Here is a 19,876-nt window from a genome sequence, read left to right as displayed (position 1 = left end):
ACTGCACTGAGTGACTCCATCTTGAACTTGAATTTTTGTATGTACAGGTTCAAAGATTTCAGATTTAGAATAGGTCTTACCGAGCCGTCCGGCTTCGGTACCACAAATAGTGTGGAGTAATACCCCTTTTCCTGTTGTAGGAGGGGTACCTTGACTATCACCTGCTGAGAAAACAGCTTGTGAATGGCTTCCAATACCGTCGCCCTGTCTGAGGGAGACGTTGGCAAAGCAGACTTTAGGAACCGGCGAGGGGGAGACTTCTCAAATTCCAACCTGTAACCCTGAGATACTACCTGCAGGATCCAGGGGTCCACCTGTGAGCACTCCCACTGCGCGCTGAAATTCTTGAGTCGACCCCCCACCGCTCCTGAGTCCGCTTGTAAAGCCCCAGCGTCATGCTGAGGGCTTTGCAGAACCCGGGGCGGGCTTCTGTTCCTGGGAAGGAGCTGCTTGCTGCCCTCTCTTACCCTTTCCTCTGCCTCGGGGCAGATATGACTGTCCTTTTGCCCGCTTGTTCTTATAGGACCGAAAGGACTGCGGCTGAAAAGACGGTGTCTTTTTCTGTTGGGAGGGGGTCTGAGGTAAAAAGGTGGATTTTCCGGCAGTTGCCGTGGCCACCAGATCCGATAGACCGACGCAAAATAATTCCTCCCCTTTATACGGCAATACTTCCATATGCCGTTTGGAATCCGCATCACCTGACCACTGTCGCGTCCATAAACTTCTTCTGGCAGATATGGACATCGCACTTACTCTCGATGCCAGAGTGCAAATATCCCTCTGAGCATCTCGCATATAAAGAAAAGCATCCTTTAATTGCTCTAAAGTCAATAAAATACTGTCCCTATCCAGGGTATCAATATTTTCAGTCAGGGAATCCGACCAGACCACCCCAGCACTGCACATCCAGGCTGAGGCGATGGCTGGTCGCAGTATAACACCAGTATGTGTGTATATACTTTTTAAGGTAGTTTCCAGCCTCCTATCAGCTGGATCCTTGAGGGCGGCCGTATCAGGAGACGGTAACGCCACTTGTTTTGATAAGCGTGTGAGCGCCTTATCCACCCTAGGGGGTGTTTCCCAGCGCGCCCTAACCTCTGGCGGGAAAGGGTATAATGCCAATAACTTTTTTGAAATTAGCACTTTTCTATCTGGGTTAACCCACGCTTCATCACATACATCATTCAATTCCTCTGATTCAGGAAAAACTACAGGTAGTTTTTTCACACCCCACATAATACCCCTTTTTGTAGTACTTGCAGTATCAGAGATATGTAAAGTCTCCTTCATTGCCGTGATCATATAACGTGTGGCCCTACTGGAAAATACGTTTGTTTCTTCACCGTCAACACTAGATTCAGTGTCCGTGTCTGGGTCTGTGTCGACCGACTGAGGTAAAGGGCGTTTTACAGCCCCTGACGGTGTCTGAGACGCCTGGGCAGGTACTAACTGGTTTGCCGGCCGTCTCATGTCGTCAACTGATTTTTGTAATGTGCTGACATTATCACGTAATTCCATAAACAAAGCCATCCATTCCGGTGTCGACTACCTGGGGGGTGACATCACCATTACCGGCAATTGCTCTGCCTCCACACCAACATCGTCCTCATACATGTCGACACACACGTACCGACACACAGCAGACACACAGGGAATGCTCTATTGAAGACAGGACCCCACTAGCCCTTTGGGGAGACAGAGGGAGAGTTTGCCAGCACACACCCAAGCGCTATAATATATATGGGAACAACCCTATATAAGTGTTGTATCCTTATAGCAGCTTAAATATAGTAATATCGCCAAAAAAAGTGCCCCCCCTCTCTGTTTTACCCTGTTTCTGTAGTGCAGTGCAGGGGAGAGTCCTGGGAGCCTTCCTCACAGCGGAGCTGAGCAGGAAAATGGCGCTGTGTGCTGAGGAGAATAAGCCCCGCCCCCTATTTCGGCGGGCTCTTCTCCCGGAGTTTGTGAGATCTGGCAGGGGTTAAATACATCCATATAGCCTCAAGGGCTATATGTGATGTATTTTTAGCCATAAAAAAGGTATTATACATTGCTGCCCAGGGCGCCCCCCCCCAGCGCCCTGCACCCTCAGTGACCGCTGTGTGAAGTGTGCTGACAACAATGGCGCACAGCTGCAGTGCTGTGCGCTACCTCATGAAGACTGAAAAGTCTTCTGCCGCCTGTTTCTGGACCTCTTCAATCTTCGGCATCTGCAAGGGGGGTCGGCGGCGCGGCTCCGGGACCGGACTCCATGGCTGGGCCTGTGTTCGATCCCTCTGGAGCTAATGGTGTCCAGTAGCCTAAGAAGCCAATCCATCCTGCACGCAGGTGAGTTCACTTCTCTCCCCTAAGTCCCTCGATGCAGTGAGCCTGTTGCCAGCAGGACTCACTGAAAATAAAAAACCTAAAAACTTTTTCTAAGCAGCTCTTTAGGAGAGCCACCTAGATTGCACCCTGCTCGGACGGGCACAAAAACCTAACTGAGGCTTGGAGGAGGGTCATAGGGGGAGGAGCCAGTGCACACCACCTGATCCTAAAGCTTTATTTTTGTGCCCTGTCTCCTGCGGAGCCGCTAATCCCCATGGTCCTGACGGAGTCCCCAGCATCCACTAGGACGTTAGAGAAAATAACAATAATATACGGTACAGGTTGAGTTATTAAAAATATTGTATGAAATGACCTTCAGGCTGTGTGTATACGGTGTATATGAAACATAAATGGATTGAGTTTATGTACACAAACTTTGCTTAATGCACAAAGTTATTAGAAATATTGGGTACAACTACCTTCAGGCTGCGTGCATAAGGTGTATATGAAACATAAATACATTCCGTGCTTAGACTTGGGAGATAACGCCATGATATCTCATTATGGTATGCAATTATTCCAAAATACGGAAAAATCCAATATCCAAAACACTTCTGGTCCCAAGCATTTTGGTTATGGAATAATAATAATATGGGTTGAGTATTATTATTAGCATATTTTTTTTTACATTATTATTAAACAATAAGAGCCTACATGTACTTTTTACACAGTATGGTAAATTGTCATTTGTTTAGTCTATGGGGTATAGAGTCAAATTGTTTAGTCTATGGGGTATATTCCAACGGAGAGGATCCGATAGCTCTCTATTCAATGCCGGGCCAAACCCGACAGGTTTGGCCCGTTCCCAACGGTGTCAATCCGACTTTTTTTTAAAGTCAGATTGACAATGCCGGAAACTGAGACGCCGATCCGCATATATTCCAAAATCTAACTCTCTCTGCACATGTTATATCTGCCCCCCCCCCCCCCCACCCGTAGTGCACATGGTTTTGACCATCTGCTAACAAATTTGCTGCTGCGATCAGATCTGCATTACCGCCAGTGCCATTAGCATTCACCTCTGAATCAGGCCCCAAGTAGTTTATTTTGCACCAACTAGAATAGAACTTTCAAAATAAACTAAATTGCCAGGAATGTGATGAGATGTATACCGTAAAAGAAGAAGAAAAGTACAAAACATACATGAATTTGTAGCTACTTCTTATAGCATAAAAAAATAATATTGCAGCAATTTATTACCAGTTTATCATCAAGGCAACTTTTAAGACAAAATATCATAATTGTCAACACACTGGTGTCACCATTTCTCCTTTACTGCTCTAGATTACAGCCGTGGCAAAGTGATAAAAAGAAATCCCATCGCCAGTGGAAAAAAACATTGACTTCATTGGTAATAGTGATTTTCTTGATGATAAAGCTACTTAAATGTCCACAGTAATTTGCATGGAAGTGTACCAAAACAATTTTCTTTCAAAGTGTATAAAAGAAAATAAAGTGTATATTATCCATTTTATAAGCAATCTAACCTATCAAGCAAAACTTTTTGTTTACTCAACAGTTTGACTCAGATGACAAATGCTGAGATGCCTGAAGCTCCTTTAACAACAAAATTAAGTACAGCTGCTTTGTTTCAAAGTACCTACACAAAATAGACATCTTGGCTAGTGATATATAGAGTGGCCTAAGAGGCATGTATTGTATGATTCCCAGTGTAGTAACTTTCTCAATTGTTCTTAAAAGAAGTGTAATGGCTTTATTCAATCCGACAGCATGACTTTGGGAATAACCTTTGCATGCCTGTTTAGCAATGAGATGGAATGCTAAGACTGACATAAATAAACTGATATTCAAGTTCAAAGGCAAAGATAATGCATATTAATATTACAGAGCACTTTAAAGCAAAAACACAATTTATAGAATTGTGTTAGTGGCCATTTAACCCTTCTTATGAATATTACCTATGTCCAGAAAATATTTGTTATGGTAGACTTACCGTTGATAACTCTATTTCTCCTAAGTTCACAGGATAACATTGGGATATTAGGTAGCAACAGCGGATTGGCACCAAACGATCAAAGCTTTCGGCCTCCCAGAATGCAACGGGCCCTTACCTATATCCCCACCTCCTGGCTCAGGCAATTCAGTTGTTTTCCAAAGTTCAAGGCAGGAGCATCATAGAGACCCCTAGTCAGGCTGAGAAGAACACACATGCACACCCTTCCGTACAAGAAGGAAGAGGTTAGTGAGTGAAAGGATCCTAAAATCAGGTGTGTCAGGGTGGGATCCGTTTGGACTTAGGAGAAATATTGTTATCAACGGTAAGTCTACCATAACAAATATTTCTCCTGCAGGGACCACAGGTTATCCACAGGATAAAATTGGGATGTCCCAATGCAATTTAGTGGTGGGAACGCTCCTGATTGGACAGGAGAATCCTTTGCCCAAATTCAGCGCCCTGAGAGGCAAAGGTATCAAAGGCATAATGTCTAATGAATGTGTTAATGGAAGACCATGTGGCTGCCTTACAAACATGTTCTGCTTAAGCACCACGTTGTGCTGCCCATGATGGACCTACCTTACGAGTAGAGTGAGCAGAGACATCAGCCGGAACAGGAAAATCAGCCTGAGAATATGCTTCTGAAATCGTCATTCGAAGCCACCTCGCCAGTGTCTGCTTATCAGCAGGCCATCCTCTCTTGTGAAATCCGTAGAGATGAAGAGAGCGTCTGTTTTTCTGATGGCACTGCTATGATCCACGTAGATACTTAAAGCACGGATTACGTCCAACGATGCATCTCCCGCAGAGAGGTTTGGCCCTTGGAAGGCCGGGACTACAATTTCTTTGTAAAGATGGAATTTAGATACCACCTTAGGAAGATACCCAGATTTGGTTCTGAAAACCACTTTATCTGGATAAAAAAATCAGAAAAGGAGGGCGACATAACAATGCAACTAAATCTGAAATTCTTCTAGCTGAAGCAACAGCCAGTAGAAAGAGAACTTTAGCTGTCAACCATTTAAGATCCACTCATTTTAGTGGTTCAAATGGGGCAACTTGATGGCCTTTAGAACTAAACTTATGTCCCAAAAAACTGTAGGAGGTACAAAAGGAGGTTGATTGTGCAGCATTCTCTGGAAAAAAAAGTGCACACATCCTGTAGGTTAGCAATTTTCTTTTGGAACCATACAGTCAATGCTGGCACTTGCACTCTCAAGGAAGCCACACTTAGACATTTGTCCATTTCTGCCTGAAGAAATGCTAGGGCTCTGGAAACTCTGAAAAACCTAGGAACAAATTTCCGGTCACTGCACCATTGAATATAGGCTTGCCATATTCGGTGATAAATGCAAGCTGAGGCATGTTTCCTTGCTCTGAGCATTGTTTGAATTACCTGTTGTGAGAATCCTCTTGCTTTCAGGATGGAAGTCTAAAGAGCCACGCCGTCAAAGACAGTCGAGCAAGTACCCTGAGACAGTAGATCTGGACATGGAGGTAGTAGGAATGGAACATCCATCGACAGCCTCTGCAAATCTGTGTACCAATGTCTTCTGGGCCAAGCCGGAGCTATTAGTATCATGGCGCCTCTTCCTTGTTTTGCCTTTCGCATCACCCTGGGTAACAGGGCGATTGGTGGAAACACATAGACCAGTTGAAAGTCCCACCTCACTGACAGGGCATCCACAAAGATCACTTTGGGATCCTTTGTTCTTGACCTGTATGTGGGAACTTTGTTGTTCTGATGGGATACCATGAGATCTATCTCTGATATCCCCCACTTGTCTACGAGAATTTGGAAGACCTCAGGGTATAAAGCCCATTTGTTTGCATGAATGGCATGTCAACTGAGAAAATCCGCTTCCCAGTTTAGGACTCCTGGAATGAACACTGCGGACAAGGCTGGAGGATGACGTTCTGCCCACTTTAATGTGTGACTTACCTCCTTCATTGCATTTGCATTTTGGCTGTGAGTTCCTCCTTGATGATTGAGGTACGCTACTGCCATTGCATTGTCAGAGCAGATTTGGACTGGTTTCCTCTGAAGGATGTCCTTTGCTTGAATAAGTGCCATATATATGGCTTGAAGTTCCATTATATTTATTGGCAGGCAACTTTCTTCCTTGGTTCACTGCCCCTGGAAGCAACTCCTTCCTGACACTGGTCACCAGCCCTGAAGGCTGGCATCCGTTGTCAGAATTTCCCAATCTGATATCCAAAAGGGTCTACCTTTGTCGAGATGGGATGTCTGTAGACACCAGGCTAATGACCTCCTTACTTCCAGAGGAAGGACCATAGTCTGCGTTTTTATTGTCTGTTGAAAACCATTCCATTTGGAAAGGATCAGACGTTGCAGAGGCCTTGAGTGGAACTGAACATACTCCACCATGTTGAATGTCGACACCATCAACCCCATTACACGCATTGCTGCATGAATGGATACCTTATGACTGTGTAGCAGCTCCTGAATCCTTGACTGAATTTTGGATATTTTGTTAAGAGGTAAAATTACTCTCTGAAAACTTGAATCCAACACAGCCCCCAAGTGAGTCATCCGATGTGATGGAAACCAGGGACGACTTTGTCCAATTTATGAGCCAACCGTGTCTCTGCAAACAAGCAATTGTCTGTCGCACATGACACTGAAGCAATTCTTAAGATTTTGCCAGGATTAATAAATTGTCGAGGTATGGAAAGATCCTTATCCCCTTCTGATAAGATGCCATTACCACCATAATTTTGGTGAACACTCTGTGAGCTGTGGCCAGTCCAAATGGTAGTGCCTGAAACTAAAAATGTTGCTGGAGGATAGCAAACCTGAGATAGCACTGATGGGACAGTGCTATAGGAACATGAAGGTAAGTGTCCTGGATATCCAGGGGTACCATAAAATCATCCGGCTCCATGGCCAAAATAATGGAACGTAAAGTCTCCATATGAAACCGAGGCACCCAAATGTACATGTTCAGCACTTTGAGATTGAGTATAGGCTGGAACGACTCATTTGGCTTCTGGACTAGAAACAGGTTGGAATAAAAACCTTGTCCTCATTGGAACTGGAATTATCACTCCTGACTGAAACAAATTCTTCTTGCAAAGTCCTGGCCTTTGTTTCCAATGAAGATGGGCTGGTACAAAAAAACCTTCGAGAAGGGTGTTTCTTGAAAGCAAATGCATAACCGTGAGATACTGCTTCTTGCACCCCGGCATCTGTGGTAGACTGCTGCTAGATCTGTGCAAACTGAAGAAGTCAGCCTCCCACCCTGGGGTCCCCCAGGTGGAGGCCTGCACCATCAGGCTGATGGCTTATTTTCTGATTTGGAAGCCAACCCTCTGGTAGCCCAATGCTTTTTAGTCTTACCAGACTTGTCAGATTGAGACTGTTTGCCATAACCCTTTCCTTTTGCTTTTCCTTGAGTCCGAAAAGGCCGAAAGGCTGGAAATCTAGGCTTGAATTTGTGTGTGGAAGGAAACTTCACTTCCTTGGAGTCTGCTTCTGACTCCCAAAATACTGTTTAATTCTTTACCAAAAATAATCTCTCCAGTAAAAGGAAAAGGCTCCAGAACCTTCTTGGATTCCGAATCAGCTTTCCATGTATGTAGCGAGCTGCTACTGCTGAGGCTGATGCCTGAGAGGCAATTGTACCCATATCCATGGCTGGTTCTACCATAAAAAAAGCTGCCTGTTTGATATGTGCAATATGGGATTTTTGCTCTCTATATGCCATTGAAAGATCATCCTCCAATGCATCAGCCCAGGTTGCCACTGCTTTTGCCATCCAGACTGAAGCCATGGATGGTCTGATTGCCCTGGACAAGGAGAAAATTGTTTTAAGAAAACCATCTATTTTCCTATCCGTGACATCATTTAATGATGTTGAAGGCAGAGGTAATGTAGATTTTCACACCAATCAGATGACATGAGTATCTACTTTGGGAGCCAACTCCATTTTTAAACAGTCCCCAGCCAGAAGAGGATAATGGGAATTCCATTTCCTTGGAATTCTAAACTTCTTACTGAGTTTAACCCAAACCTCTTGCATAATTTTCCGTCATCTGTTCTGACCCAGGAAACTCAGTACTAACTATTTTGAGATGTTTAAACACAGATGCCTTAGATTTTAACAAAGGTTCTGCTGCTTCAGATTCGGATTATTCAAGAGGCTTTGGTGAAAGCTAAAACAATTTGCACATAATCCATTCTGAATCAGATCCTGAGAGGTTAACCCAGCTTTGCAAGACAAACATGACATGAATGTCGGTGCTGCTGTGGCGAATGTATCCTCCTCACCCTTACCTCTCTTAGACATGATAAATAATTCACACACCTTTTACAGTGGTAACTATACACATTGTGACTTCAATCACTTTAAAATTTGTTAAAGTGACATACAATCCGATCCCTCCCTGTTTTGCACCAGCATTGAGGATCGGAACACACAGAAAACTGACAGAAAATAGTAAAGTCAGAACACACTCGCAATCAGTCACAGGTTATACATTAGTATAATAAACAATAAGAGCACATAATCAACTACAGATATATTTCAAGTGTGTAGGAGAAACATATTACTGCATTAACTTATATAGGAATTTAGAAGTATTCAGTCGCCCAGTGAAAGATAACAGCAGCAACAGTTTACATACTCATATGCATCAGGCACTTATACAACTATTCATAACAAAGGTAGATAGAGACTTAGGTCCTCATTCCGAGTTGATCGCTCGCTAGCTACTTTTAACAGCCGTGCAAATGCATAGTCCCCGCCCACAGGGGAGTGTATTTTTGCTTTGCAAGTGTGCAAATGCCTGTGCAGCCGAGCTTTACTAAAACAGTTTGTGCAGTTTCTGAGTAGGTCTGAACTTACTCAGCCCTTGAGATCACTTCAGCCTGTCCGGCCCTGGAATTGACATCACTCACCCGCCTTCCAAACGCCCGGACACGCCTGCGTTTTCCCTACCACTCCCAGAAAATGGTCAGTTGACATCCATAAACGCCCTCTTCCTGTCAATCTCTTTGCAATCGCCCGTGCAAATGGATTCTTCGTTAAAACCACCACTCAGCAATGATCCGCAATGTACCTGTACGACGCATGTGCGCATTGTGGTGCATACGCATGCGCAGTAGAGACCTGATCGCTGTGCTGTGAAAATGGGCAGCGAGCGATCAACTCGAAATAACCCCCTTAGTGCTGTATCACCCGGCTCAGGAAAGTGGGGCACAGGGAGACTTCACCCCGCTTCCAGGATCGATCAATAAGTTAGTGAACGCTGAGTGGATCCAGACACTATTAGTGTACACAATCACCCCGTGAACACAGACGCCCAAGTGAACACCGATGCACCAGTCATACAGCTGCTATGCTGCGACTGGGTCCTTTTAGATACACAGCGTCTCAGACGGAAGCGAGAACTCAGTTCATGGCGGGAAACTCTGAAGAAACTGGTCATGAACTAGAGGGAGGAGCGACCAAGGGAGTGTCTTACTCCCCACTGCTGACATCAACCCTAAGGATCGTGGCCTCATACTACCCCTGGAGCCTTTGATCCATGAGGCCTAGCGCTGTTGCACCCGAGGTGGCAGCCGCATCAGCGACTGTTGAGTAGTCTCCATCCCGAAACAGTGTGGCTGTGTCTCGCATTCCCCCAACTAAGTGGAACAGATGCCTTACATTCTTCCCATGCTCCGGCCACAGTCTGGTAACGTCTGCTGGACTTGCTAGTACATCCTACACAGACGCCCGCCGAAACAGCACTGCACACGTGGGTAAGGGTTGTCACGACTCTTGGAGTGACTCTTTCTGTTGTTGGAGTGACTCTTTCTAAGGTACGTATAAGACGCTTTATAGAAAGATCGCTCATAAAATATAGTAAGACTATAAATAAATGTAAAAAGCTTATGGCTGCTAAAAACAACCAGCCCATTGACCATGGTTCAGCTCCTGCACACAAAAACCAAAAACAGAATTGCCGAAGCCAGGAAGCGGGGATATAGGGGCGGGCCCATTGCATTCTGGAAGGCCAAAAGCTTTGATCGTTTGGTGCCAATCCGATGTCGCTTCCTCATATCCCAATGTTATCCTGTGGATAACCGGTGGACCCAGGATAAAGCATAAGTGATTCTAGTTAAGTGTGCAAAATGCTACTTAGTAAGGGATACCATCAGTTTACAAATTTAAGTGAAATATTTTACATATAGACAAGAGCTATGATTAAATTATATCAAAGTCAAGTAGATATTTTGTGTGTCATTTATATGAATTAATTTTTTCTAAAATGTAATTACTGCAGTATTCTGTTTATTTCTTTACATTTTAATGCAAGCTACTGTAGAATAACCAACAACATATAACATTACTTGCACTGCAAAATAAATGTAAAAAAAGCAACTTAACTACTTTATGTGTGATTTTGCCATCTAGCACTACACTATGGCATATGTAATACAGATTTTCACACTTACCTTTCTGGCGCTCGGAGGGGGGTTAAACCTCTTTGCACATACAAGAAAAGCATCAGGCTGAGGTTTACCATTTTTCACATCTGGGTCATCTCCTAGCACAATATGATGGAATAAATTGAAGAATTCTTTGTGCCTACTTGTTTTCATTTCAAATGTCACTCTGGCTGAGCTGGTGGCAACAGCTATCGGGATGTTGTGCTTATTCAGATGGTAGATTAACTTTTCAACCCCTGTGACAGAGAAGGGAAGGGAAAATAAATGAGAAATGCAAAGATTACATGATAAAGCTTGTTCATGTTATAATTGATAACAATAACAGTAAGTGACAGTTTTTGTAAAAATAAAGATTTTGTTGTAGACAGTTATTTGAAGAGTATGTGCAAAACAATAGAAATGACTTAATAAATAATTTGCTGACTGTGACCTGTTCCACGTGTACTACACACACACACACACACACTACAATTATATGTACATCCAGGTTGAATTAACTAATGTAACTCCTCATCTGTGCTATATTTGTACCTCAGAAAGATACACAATTTGTGCACTTTTCATATAATATATATTCCACTACTGTGGTAGCAATATATACTATTCCTGTGTGCAGCACTCCTTTAGCATATATATATATAAAACTCCAGATGTGGTCGCACTCTCACCAACACTGTAGAACAGCGACTGGGGTGACTCCCAAGAGGTCCAGCATAAAAGTCCAGACTTCAACGTATAGAAAGCCAACATAACGGGGCACTCACCAGAACTTTGCACTTAAAAAGCATTGATTTTAATGCATACTTATCAGGGTAATATCTCAAACAGATAATTCAATTTTGGTCGACGTTTCGATCCCTCCGGATCATCATCAGGAAAATGCAACAAGCACCGTGCTTGTTGCATTTTCCTGATGATGATCCGGAGGGATCGAAACGTTGAACGAAATTGAATTATCTGTTTGAGATATTACTCTGATAAAAAATCATTGATTTTAATGCATACTTAAGTGCAAAGTTCTGGTGAGTGCCCCTTTATGTTGGCTTTCTATATATATATATCTTCCAAGCATATTCAGAGTGCCGGGCATTTTTTGAGTATATATACAGGTTGAGTATCCCTTATCCAAAATGCTTGGGACCAGAGGTATTTTGGATATGGGATTTTTCCGTATTTTGGAATAATTGCATACCATAATGAGATATCATGGTGATGGGACCTAAATCTAAGCACAGAATGCATTTATGTTACATTTACACCTTATACACAGCCTGAAGGTCATTTTAGCCAATATTTTTTATAACTTTGTGCATTAAACAAAGTGTGTGTACATTCACACAATTCATTTATGTTTCATATACACCTTTTACACACAGCCTGAAGGTCATTTAATACAATATTTTTAATAACTTTGTGTATTAAACAAAGTTTGTGTACATTGAGCCATCAAAAAACAAAGGTTTCACTATCTCACTCTCACTCAAAAAAGTCTGTATTTCTGAATATTCCGTATTTCGGAATATTTGGATATAGGATACTCAACCTGTATATATATATATATATATATATATATATATATATATATATACACACACACATAGTGTAACACGGGTATTTAAAATAATGACACGCAGGCAGGTATTCCAGTTACAACACAGCATCTTTACTGGTAAAAGATACTGTGCAGAGTATATTGAGGCTTGGGCCTGGTCACACAGGTACAAACAGAAAAATAAAAACACAAACAGAAAAAGTCCTAGCACTTCTTGTGTTCCATCATCAGTCCTCTGTAGTGGCTTGCAGAGGATGTGCTGTCCGGTGTAAAAATGTCCATAGTCCCCGACACTGCAAACTGATTCCTGCTCACAGGATATGACCTATAAAATTGCCCTATCGCAGGCAAAATTGTTAGCTTCTTTGTTTCATTGCATTCTCACTCAGACATTGATACATTGGGGTAAATTTACTAAGGTCCCGATTTTGACCGAGATGCCGTTTTTTCATCAAAGTGTCATCTCGGTAATTTACTAAGCAATAATCACGGCAGTGATGAGGGCATTCGTAATTTTATGGAAGTCCAACAAAAAAAATACAAATGAATACACCATCGGTCAAAACGCGGCTGTTTAAGTATGAATCTCGGTAATTTACTAAGAAGTGCAAAGCAAAAAAAAAAAAAAACCACTGCCGTGAAAAATTACAACTCGTAAAAAAGTGCTAAAAAAAAACAGACCTGCTTTTTTAATCCGTGATTGTATAGACATGCAGGGATCCATGAGATCCGTGCATGTATATCAGTGGGAAGGGGTGGGAAAGTGGTTATTTTATTAAAAAAAAATTGCGTGGGGTCCCCCCTCCTAAGCATAACCAGCCTCGGGCTCTTTGAGCCGATCCTGGTTGCAGAAATATGGTGAAAAAATTGACAGGGGTTCCCCCATATTTAAGCAACCAGCATCGGGCTCTGCGCCTGGTCCTGGTTCCAAAAATACGGGGAACAAAAAGAGTAGGGGTCCCCCGTATTTTTAAAACCAGCACCGGGCTCCACTAGCTGGACAGATAATGCCACAGCCGGGGGTCACTTTTATATAGTGCCCTGCGGCCGTGGCATCAAATATCCAACTAGTCACCCCTGGCCGGGGTACCCTGGGGGAGTGGGGACCCCTTCAATCAAGGGGTCCCCCCCCCAGCCACCCAAGGGCCAGGGGTGAAGCCCGAGGCTGTCCCCCCCCATCCAATGGGCTGCGGATGGGGGGGCTGATAGCCTTTTGTGATAATGAAAAGATATTGTTTTTAGTAGCAGTACTACAAGGCCCAGCAAGCCTCCCCCGCATGCTGGTACTTGGAGAACCACAAGTACCAGCATGCGGCGGAAAAACGGGCCCGCTGGTACCTGTAGTACTATTACTAAAAAAATACCCAAAAAAAGACAAGACACACACACCGTGAAAGTAAAGATTTATTACATACATGCACACAAACATACATACATACTTACCTTATGTTCACACGCAGGTCGGTCCTCTTCTCCAGTAGAATCCAAGGGGTACCTGTTGAATAAATTCTACTCACCAGATCCAGGGTCCCAGGGTCCGCGGGGCAACCATTTGTAATCCAGGTACTTGAATAAAATAACAAAACGGAGAGCCGAGCCACGAACTGAAAGGGGACCCATGTTTTCACATGGGACTCCTTTCCCCCGAATGCCAGAAACCCACTCTGACTTCTGTCTAAGTGGGTTTCTTCAGCCAATCAGGGAGCGCCACGTTGTAGCACTCTCCTGATCGGCTGTGTGCTCCTGTACTGACTGACAGGCGGCACACGGCAGTGTTACAATGTAGCGCCTATGCGCTCCATTGTAAACAATGGTGGGAACTTTCTGCCCTGCGGTTGACCTAAAGTGACGTCACAGCTGAGCAGAAAGTTCACACCATTGGTTACAAAGGAGCGCATAGGCGCTACATTGTAACACTGCCGTGTGCCGCCTGTCACTCAGTACAGGAGCACACAGCCGATCAGGAGAGTGCTACAACGTGGCGCTCCCTGATTGGCTGAAGAAACCCACTTAGACAGAAGTCAGAGTGGGTTTCTGGCATTCGGGGAAAGGAGTCCCATGTGAAAACATGGGGCCCCTTTCAGTTCGTGGCTCGGGTATCCGTTTTGTTATTTTATTCAAGTACGTGGATTACAAATGGATGCTACGAGGAGCCTGGGACCCTGGATCTGGTGAGTAGAATTTATTCAACAGGTACCCCTTGGATTCTACTGGAGAAGAGGACAGACCCTCGTGTGAACATAAGGTAAGTATGTATGTATGTTTGTGTGGATGGATGTAATAAAACTTTACTTTCAAGGTGTGTGTGTATTGTCTTTTTTTGGGTATTTTTTTAGTAGTAGTACTACAGGTACCAGCGGGCCCATTTTTCCGCCGCATGCTGGTACTTGTGGTTCTCCAAGTACCAGCATGCGGGGGAGGCTTGCTGGGCCTTGTAGTACTGCTACTAAAAACAATATCTTTTCATTATCACAAAAGGCTATCAGCCCCCCCATCCGCAGCCCATTGGATGGGGGGGACAGCCTCGGGCTTCACCCCTGGCCCTTGGGTGGCTGGGGGGGGGGAACCCTTGATTGAAGGGTTCCCCACTCCCCCAGGGTACCCCGGCCAGGGGTGACTAGTTGGATTTTTGATGCCACGGCCGCAGGGCACTATATAAAAGTGACCCCCGGCTGTGGCATTATCTGTCCAGCTAGTGGAGCCCGGTGCTGGTTTTAAAAATACGGGGGACCCCTACTCTTTTTGTCCCCCGTATTTTTGGAACCAGGACCAGGCGCAGAGCCCGATGCTGGTTGCTTAAATATGGGGGAACCCCTGTCATTTTTTTCCCAATATTTCTGCAACCAGGATCGGCTCAAAGAGCCCGAGGCTGGTTATGCTTAGGAGGGGGGACCCCACGCCATTTTTTTTAATGATTTTACACTGTTTAATAAAAAAAAATAAAAAAATAAAAATGAACCCCAGCACGGATCACACAGATCCGGCCGAGATTTATTTTTAAAAAGTCGGCAGTGTTTTGCTAATCACTGCCGTTAAAAACTGAAAAAAAACCCCGAATGACATCGACATCGTAAAACCCGAAAAGGCAAAATACGGCAGCTTAGTAAATTAGTCGTAATACATTCAAAAAGTTGCAGTTTTACACTTTCGATGTCATTCGTGATTGAACTTTGACCTGAAACGGGAAAATACGAATGTTAGTAAATTTACCCCACTGTCTAAGAACACAATGAAACAAAGAAGCTAATTGTATCCAGTTTGCCTGCAAACAATAGGGCAATTTTATAGGTCTTATTTTGATACATTTATTAATATTTTACTGCTACAAAGGTCTAAAAAATAAGAATTTACTCACCGGTAATTCTATTTCTCGTAGTCCGTAGTGGATGCTGGGAACTCCGTAAGGACCATGGGGAATAGACGGGCTCCGCAGGAGACTGGGCACTCTAAAAGAAAGATTAGGTACTATCTGGTGTGCACTGGCTCCTCCCTCTATGCCCCTCCTCCAGACCTCAGTTAAGGAAACTGTGCCCGGAAGAGCTGACACAACAAGGAAAGGATTTGGAATCCAGGGTAAGACTCATACCAGCCACACCAAGCACACTGTACAACTTGTGATAACCATACCCAGTTAACAGTATGAACAACAACTGAGCCTCAGTAACAGATGGCTCATAACAATAACCCTTTAGTTAAGCAATAACTATATACATGTATTGCAGATAGTCCGCACTTGGGACAGGCGCCTAGCATCCACTACGGACTACGAGAAATAGAATTACCGGTGAGTAAATTCTTATTTTCTCTGACATCCTAGTGGATGCTGGGAACTCCGTAAGGACCATGGGGATTATACCAAAGCTCCCAAACGGGCGGGAGAGTGCGGATGACTCTGCAGCACCGAATGAGCAAAGGCAAGGTCCTCCTCAGCCAGGGTATCAAACTTGTAGAACTTAGCAAATGTGTTTGAACCCGACCAAGTAGCAGCTCGGCAAAGCTGTAAAGCCGAGACCCCTCGGGCAGCCACCCAAGAAGAGCCCACCTTCCTTGTGGAATGGGCTTTTACTGATTTAGGATGCGGTAACCCTGCCGCAGAATGAGCTTGCTGAATTGTGTTACAGATCCAGCGCGCAATAGTTTGCTTTAAAGCCGGAGCACCCAGTTTGTTGGGTGCATGCAGGATAAACAGCGAGTCAGTTTTCCTGACTCCAGCCGTCCTGGCTACATAGATTTTCAAAGCCCTGACTACGTCCAGCAACTTGGAAGCCTCCAAGTCCCGAGTAGCCGCAGGCACCACAATAGGTTGGTTCAAATGAAACGCTGATACCACCTTTGGGAGAAATTGGGGACGAGTGCTCAATTCTGCCCTGTCCATATGGAAGATCAGATACGGGCTTTTACATGACAAAGCCGCCAATTCTGACACACGCCTAGCTGAAGCCAAGGCCAACAGCATGACCACCTTCCACGTGAGATACTTTAGCTCCACGGTCTTAAGTGGCTCAAACCAGTGTGATTTCAGGAAATCCAACACAACGTTAAGATCCCAAGGTGACACTGGAGGCACAAAAGGGGGCTGCATATGCAGCACTCCCTTAACAAACGTCTGAACTTCAGGCAGTGAAGCCAGTTCTTTTTTAAAGAAAATAGATAGGGCCGAAATCTGGACCTTTATGGATCCTAATTGTAGGCCCATAGTCACTCCTGACTGTAGGAAGTGCAGGAATCGACCCAGCTGGAATTCCTCTGTAGGGGCCTTCCTGGCCTCACACCAAGCAACATATTTTCGCCATATACGGTGATAATGTTTTGCTGTCACGTCTTTCTTAGCCTTTATCAGCGTAGGAATAACTTCATCCGGAATGCCCTTTTCCGCTAGGATCCGGCGTTCAACCGCCATGCCGTCAAACGCAGCCGCGGTAAGTCTTGGAACAGACAGGGCCCCTGCTCTAACAGGTCCTGTCTGAGAGGCAGAGGCCATGGGTCCTCTGAGATCATTTCTTGTAGTTCTGGGTACCAAGTTCTTCTTGGCCAATCCGGAACGATGAGTATAGTTCTTACTCCTTTCTTTCTTACTATCCTCAGTACCTTGAGTATGAGAGGAAAAGGAGGGAACACATAAACCGACTGGTAAACCCACGGTGTCACTAGTGCGTCCACAGCTATCGCCTGAGGGTCCCGTGACCTGGCGCAATATTTTTTTAGCTTTTTGTTGAGGCGGGACGCCATCATGTCCACCTGTGGCAGTTCCCAACGGTTTACAATCTGTGTGAAGACTTCTTGATGAAGTCCCTACTCTCCCGGGTGGAGGTCGTGCCTACTGGGGAAGTCTGCTTCCCAGTTGTCCACTCCCGGAATGAACACTGCTGACAGTGCTATCTCCGCCCATCGTAGAATCCTTGTGGCTTCTGCCATTGCCATCCTGCTTCTTGTGCCGCCCTGGCGGTTTACATGGGCGACCGCCGTGATGTTGTCTGACTGAATCAGTACAGATTGGTTCTGAAGCAGGGGCTCTGCTTGACTCAGGGCATTGTAGATGGCCCTTAGTTCCAATATATTTATGTGTAGAGAAGTCTCCAGACTTGACCACTGTCCTTGGAAGTTTCTTCCCTGAGTGACTGCCCCCCATCCTCGGAGGCTTGCATCCGTGGTCACCAGGATCCAATCCTGTATGCCGAACCTGCGTCCCTCGAGAAGATGAGCACTCTGCAGCCACCACAGCAGAGACACCCTGGCCCTTGGGGACAGGGTGATCAACCGATGCATCTGAAGATGTGATCCAGACCATTTGTCCAACAGATCCCACTGAAAGATCCTTGCATGGAACCTGCCGAAGGGAATTGCTTCGTAAGAAGCCACCATCTTTCCCAGGACTCGCGTGCAGTGATGCACCGACACCTGTTTTGGTTTCAGGAGGTCCCTGACCAGAGATGACAATTCCTGGGCCTTCTCCACTGGGAGAAACACCTTCTTCTGTTCTGTGTCCAGAATCATTCCAAGGAAAAGCAGACGCGTCGTAGAGATCAGCTGCGACTTTGGGATATTCAGAATCCAGCCGTGCTGTTGCAACACTTCCTGAGAGAGTGTTACGCTGACCAACAACTGCTCTTTGGACCTCGCCTTTATGAGGAGATCGTCCAAGTACGGGATAATTATAACTCCCTTTCTTAGAAGGAGTATCATCATTTCGGCCATTACCTTAGTAAATATTCTCGGAGCCGTGGAGAGACCAAACGGCAACGTCTGGAATTGGTAATGACAGTTCTGTACCACAAACCTGAGGTACTCCTGGTGAGGTGGGAAAATGGGGACATGCAAGTAAGCATCCTTGATGTCCAGCGACACCATAAAATCCCCCTCTTCCAGGCTTGCAATAACCGCCCTGAGCGATTCCATTTTGAACTTGAACTTCTTAATATAAGTGTTCAAGGAGTTTAAATTCAGGATGGGTCTCACCGAACCGTCCGGTTTCGGTACCACAAACATTGTGGAATAGTAATCCCTGCCCTGTTGAAGGAGGGGGACCTTGATTATCACCTGCTGGAGGTACAGCTTGTGAATTGCCGCCAGTACTACCTCCCTTTCCCTGGGAGCAGCTGGCAAGGCTGATTTGAGGTAACGGCGAGGGGGAGTCGCCTCGAACTCCAGCTTGTATCCCTGAGATACAATTTGTACAGCCCATAGATCCACTTGTGAGCGAACCCACTGGTTGCTGAAGTTTCGGAGATGCGCCCCCACCGCACCTGGCTCCGCCTGTGGAGCCCCAACGTCATGCGGTGGACTTAGTGGAAGCAGGGAAGGATTTTTGTTCCTGGGAACTGGCTGCCTGGTGCAGCTTCTTTCCTCTACCCTTGCCTCTGGCCAGAAAGGATGCTCCTCTGACCCGCTTGCCTTTCTGAGGCCGAAAGGACTGCATTTGATAATATGGTGCTTTCTTAGGCTGTGAGGGAACCTGAGGCAAAAAAGTCGACTTCCCAGCAGTTGCTGTGGATACGAGGTCCGAGAGACCGTCCCCAAATAGTTCCTCACCTTTATAAGGCAAAACCTCCATGTGTTTTTTTAGAATCAGCATCACCTGTCCACTGCCGAGTCCATAATACTCTCCTGGCAGAAATGGACATTGCATTAATTCTAGATGCCAGCAGGCAAATGTCCCTCTGTGCATCCCGCATATATAAGACGACATCTTTTATATGTTCGATGGTTAGCAAAATAGTATCCCTGTCGAGGGAATCAATGTTGTCTGACAGGGTATCAGTCCATGCTGCTGAAGCACTACATATCCAGGCTGAAGCAATAGCAGGTCTCAGTAGAGTACCAGAGTGTGTATACACAGACTTCAGGATAGCTTCCTGCTTTCTATCCGCAGGATCCTTTAGGGCGGCCGTATCCTGAGACGGCAGTGCCACCCTTTTAGATAAGCGTGTTAGCGCCTTGTCCACCCTCGGGGATGTTTCCCAACGTAACCTATCCGTTGGCGGGAAAGGGTACGCCATCAGTAACCTCTTAGAAATCACAAGTTTCTTATCAGGGGAACTCCACG

General features: G+C 45.1%; 1 protein-coding gene across 1 annotated transcript in view; it reads right to left on the bottom strand.

Annotated features, from left to right (window-relative positions):
• The window catches only part of PUDP (pseudouridine 5'-phosphatase), a 497,963-nt gene that overhangs the window by 226,476 nt on the left and 251,611 nt on the right, over window positions 1-19,876 (bottom strand). Inside the window, exon 3 of the mRNA XM_063955508.1 lies at window positions 10,788-11,017. Coding sequence (XP_063811578.1) covers window positions 10,788-11,017 — 230 coding nt within the window. The remainder of the gene's footprint in view (window positions 1-10,787; window positions 11,018-19,876) is intronic.

Source organism: Pseudophryne corroboree, chromosome 2 (genome assembly GCF_028390025.1).
Source record: "Pseudophryne corroboree isolate aPseCor3 chromosome 2, aPseCor3.hap2, whole genome shotgun sequence".
NCBI classification, from domain to species: Eukaryota; Metazoa; Chordata; class Amphibia; order Anura; family Myobatrachidae; genus Pseudophryne; species Pseudophryne corroboree.
This window is presented reverse-complemented; position numbering and strand designations above follow the sequence as displayed.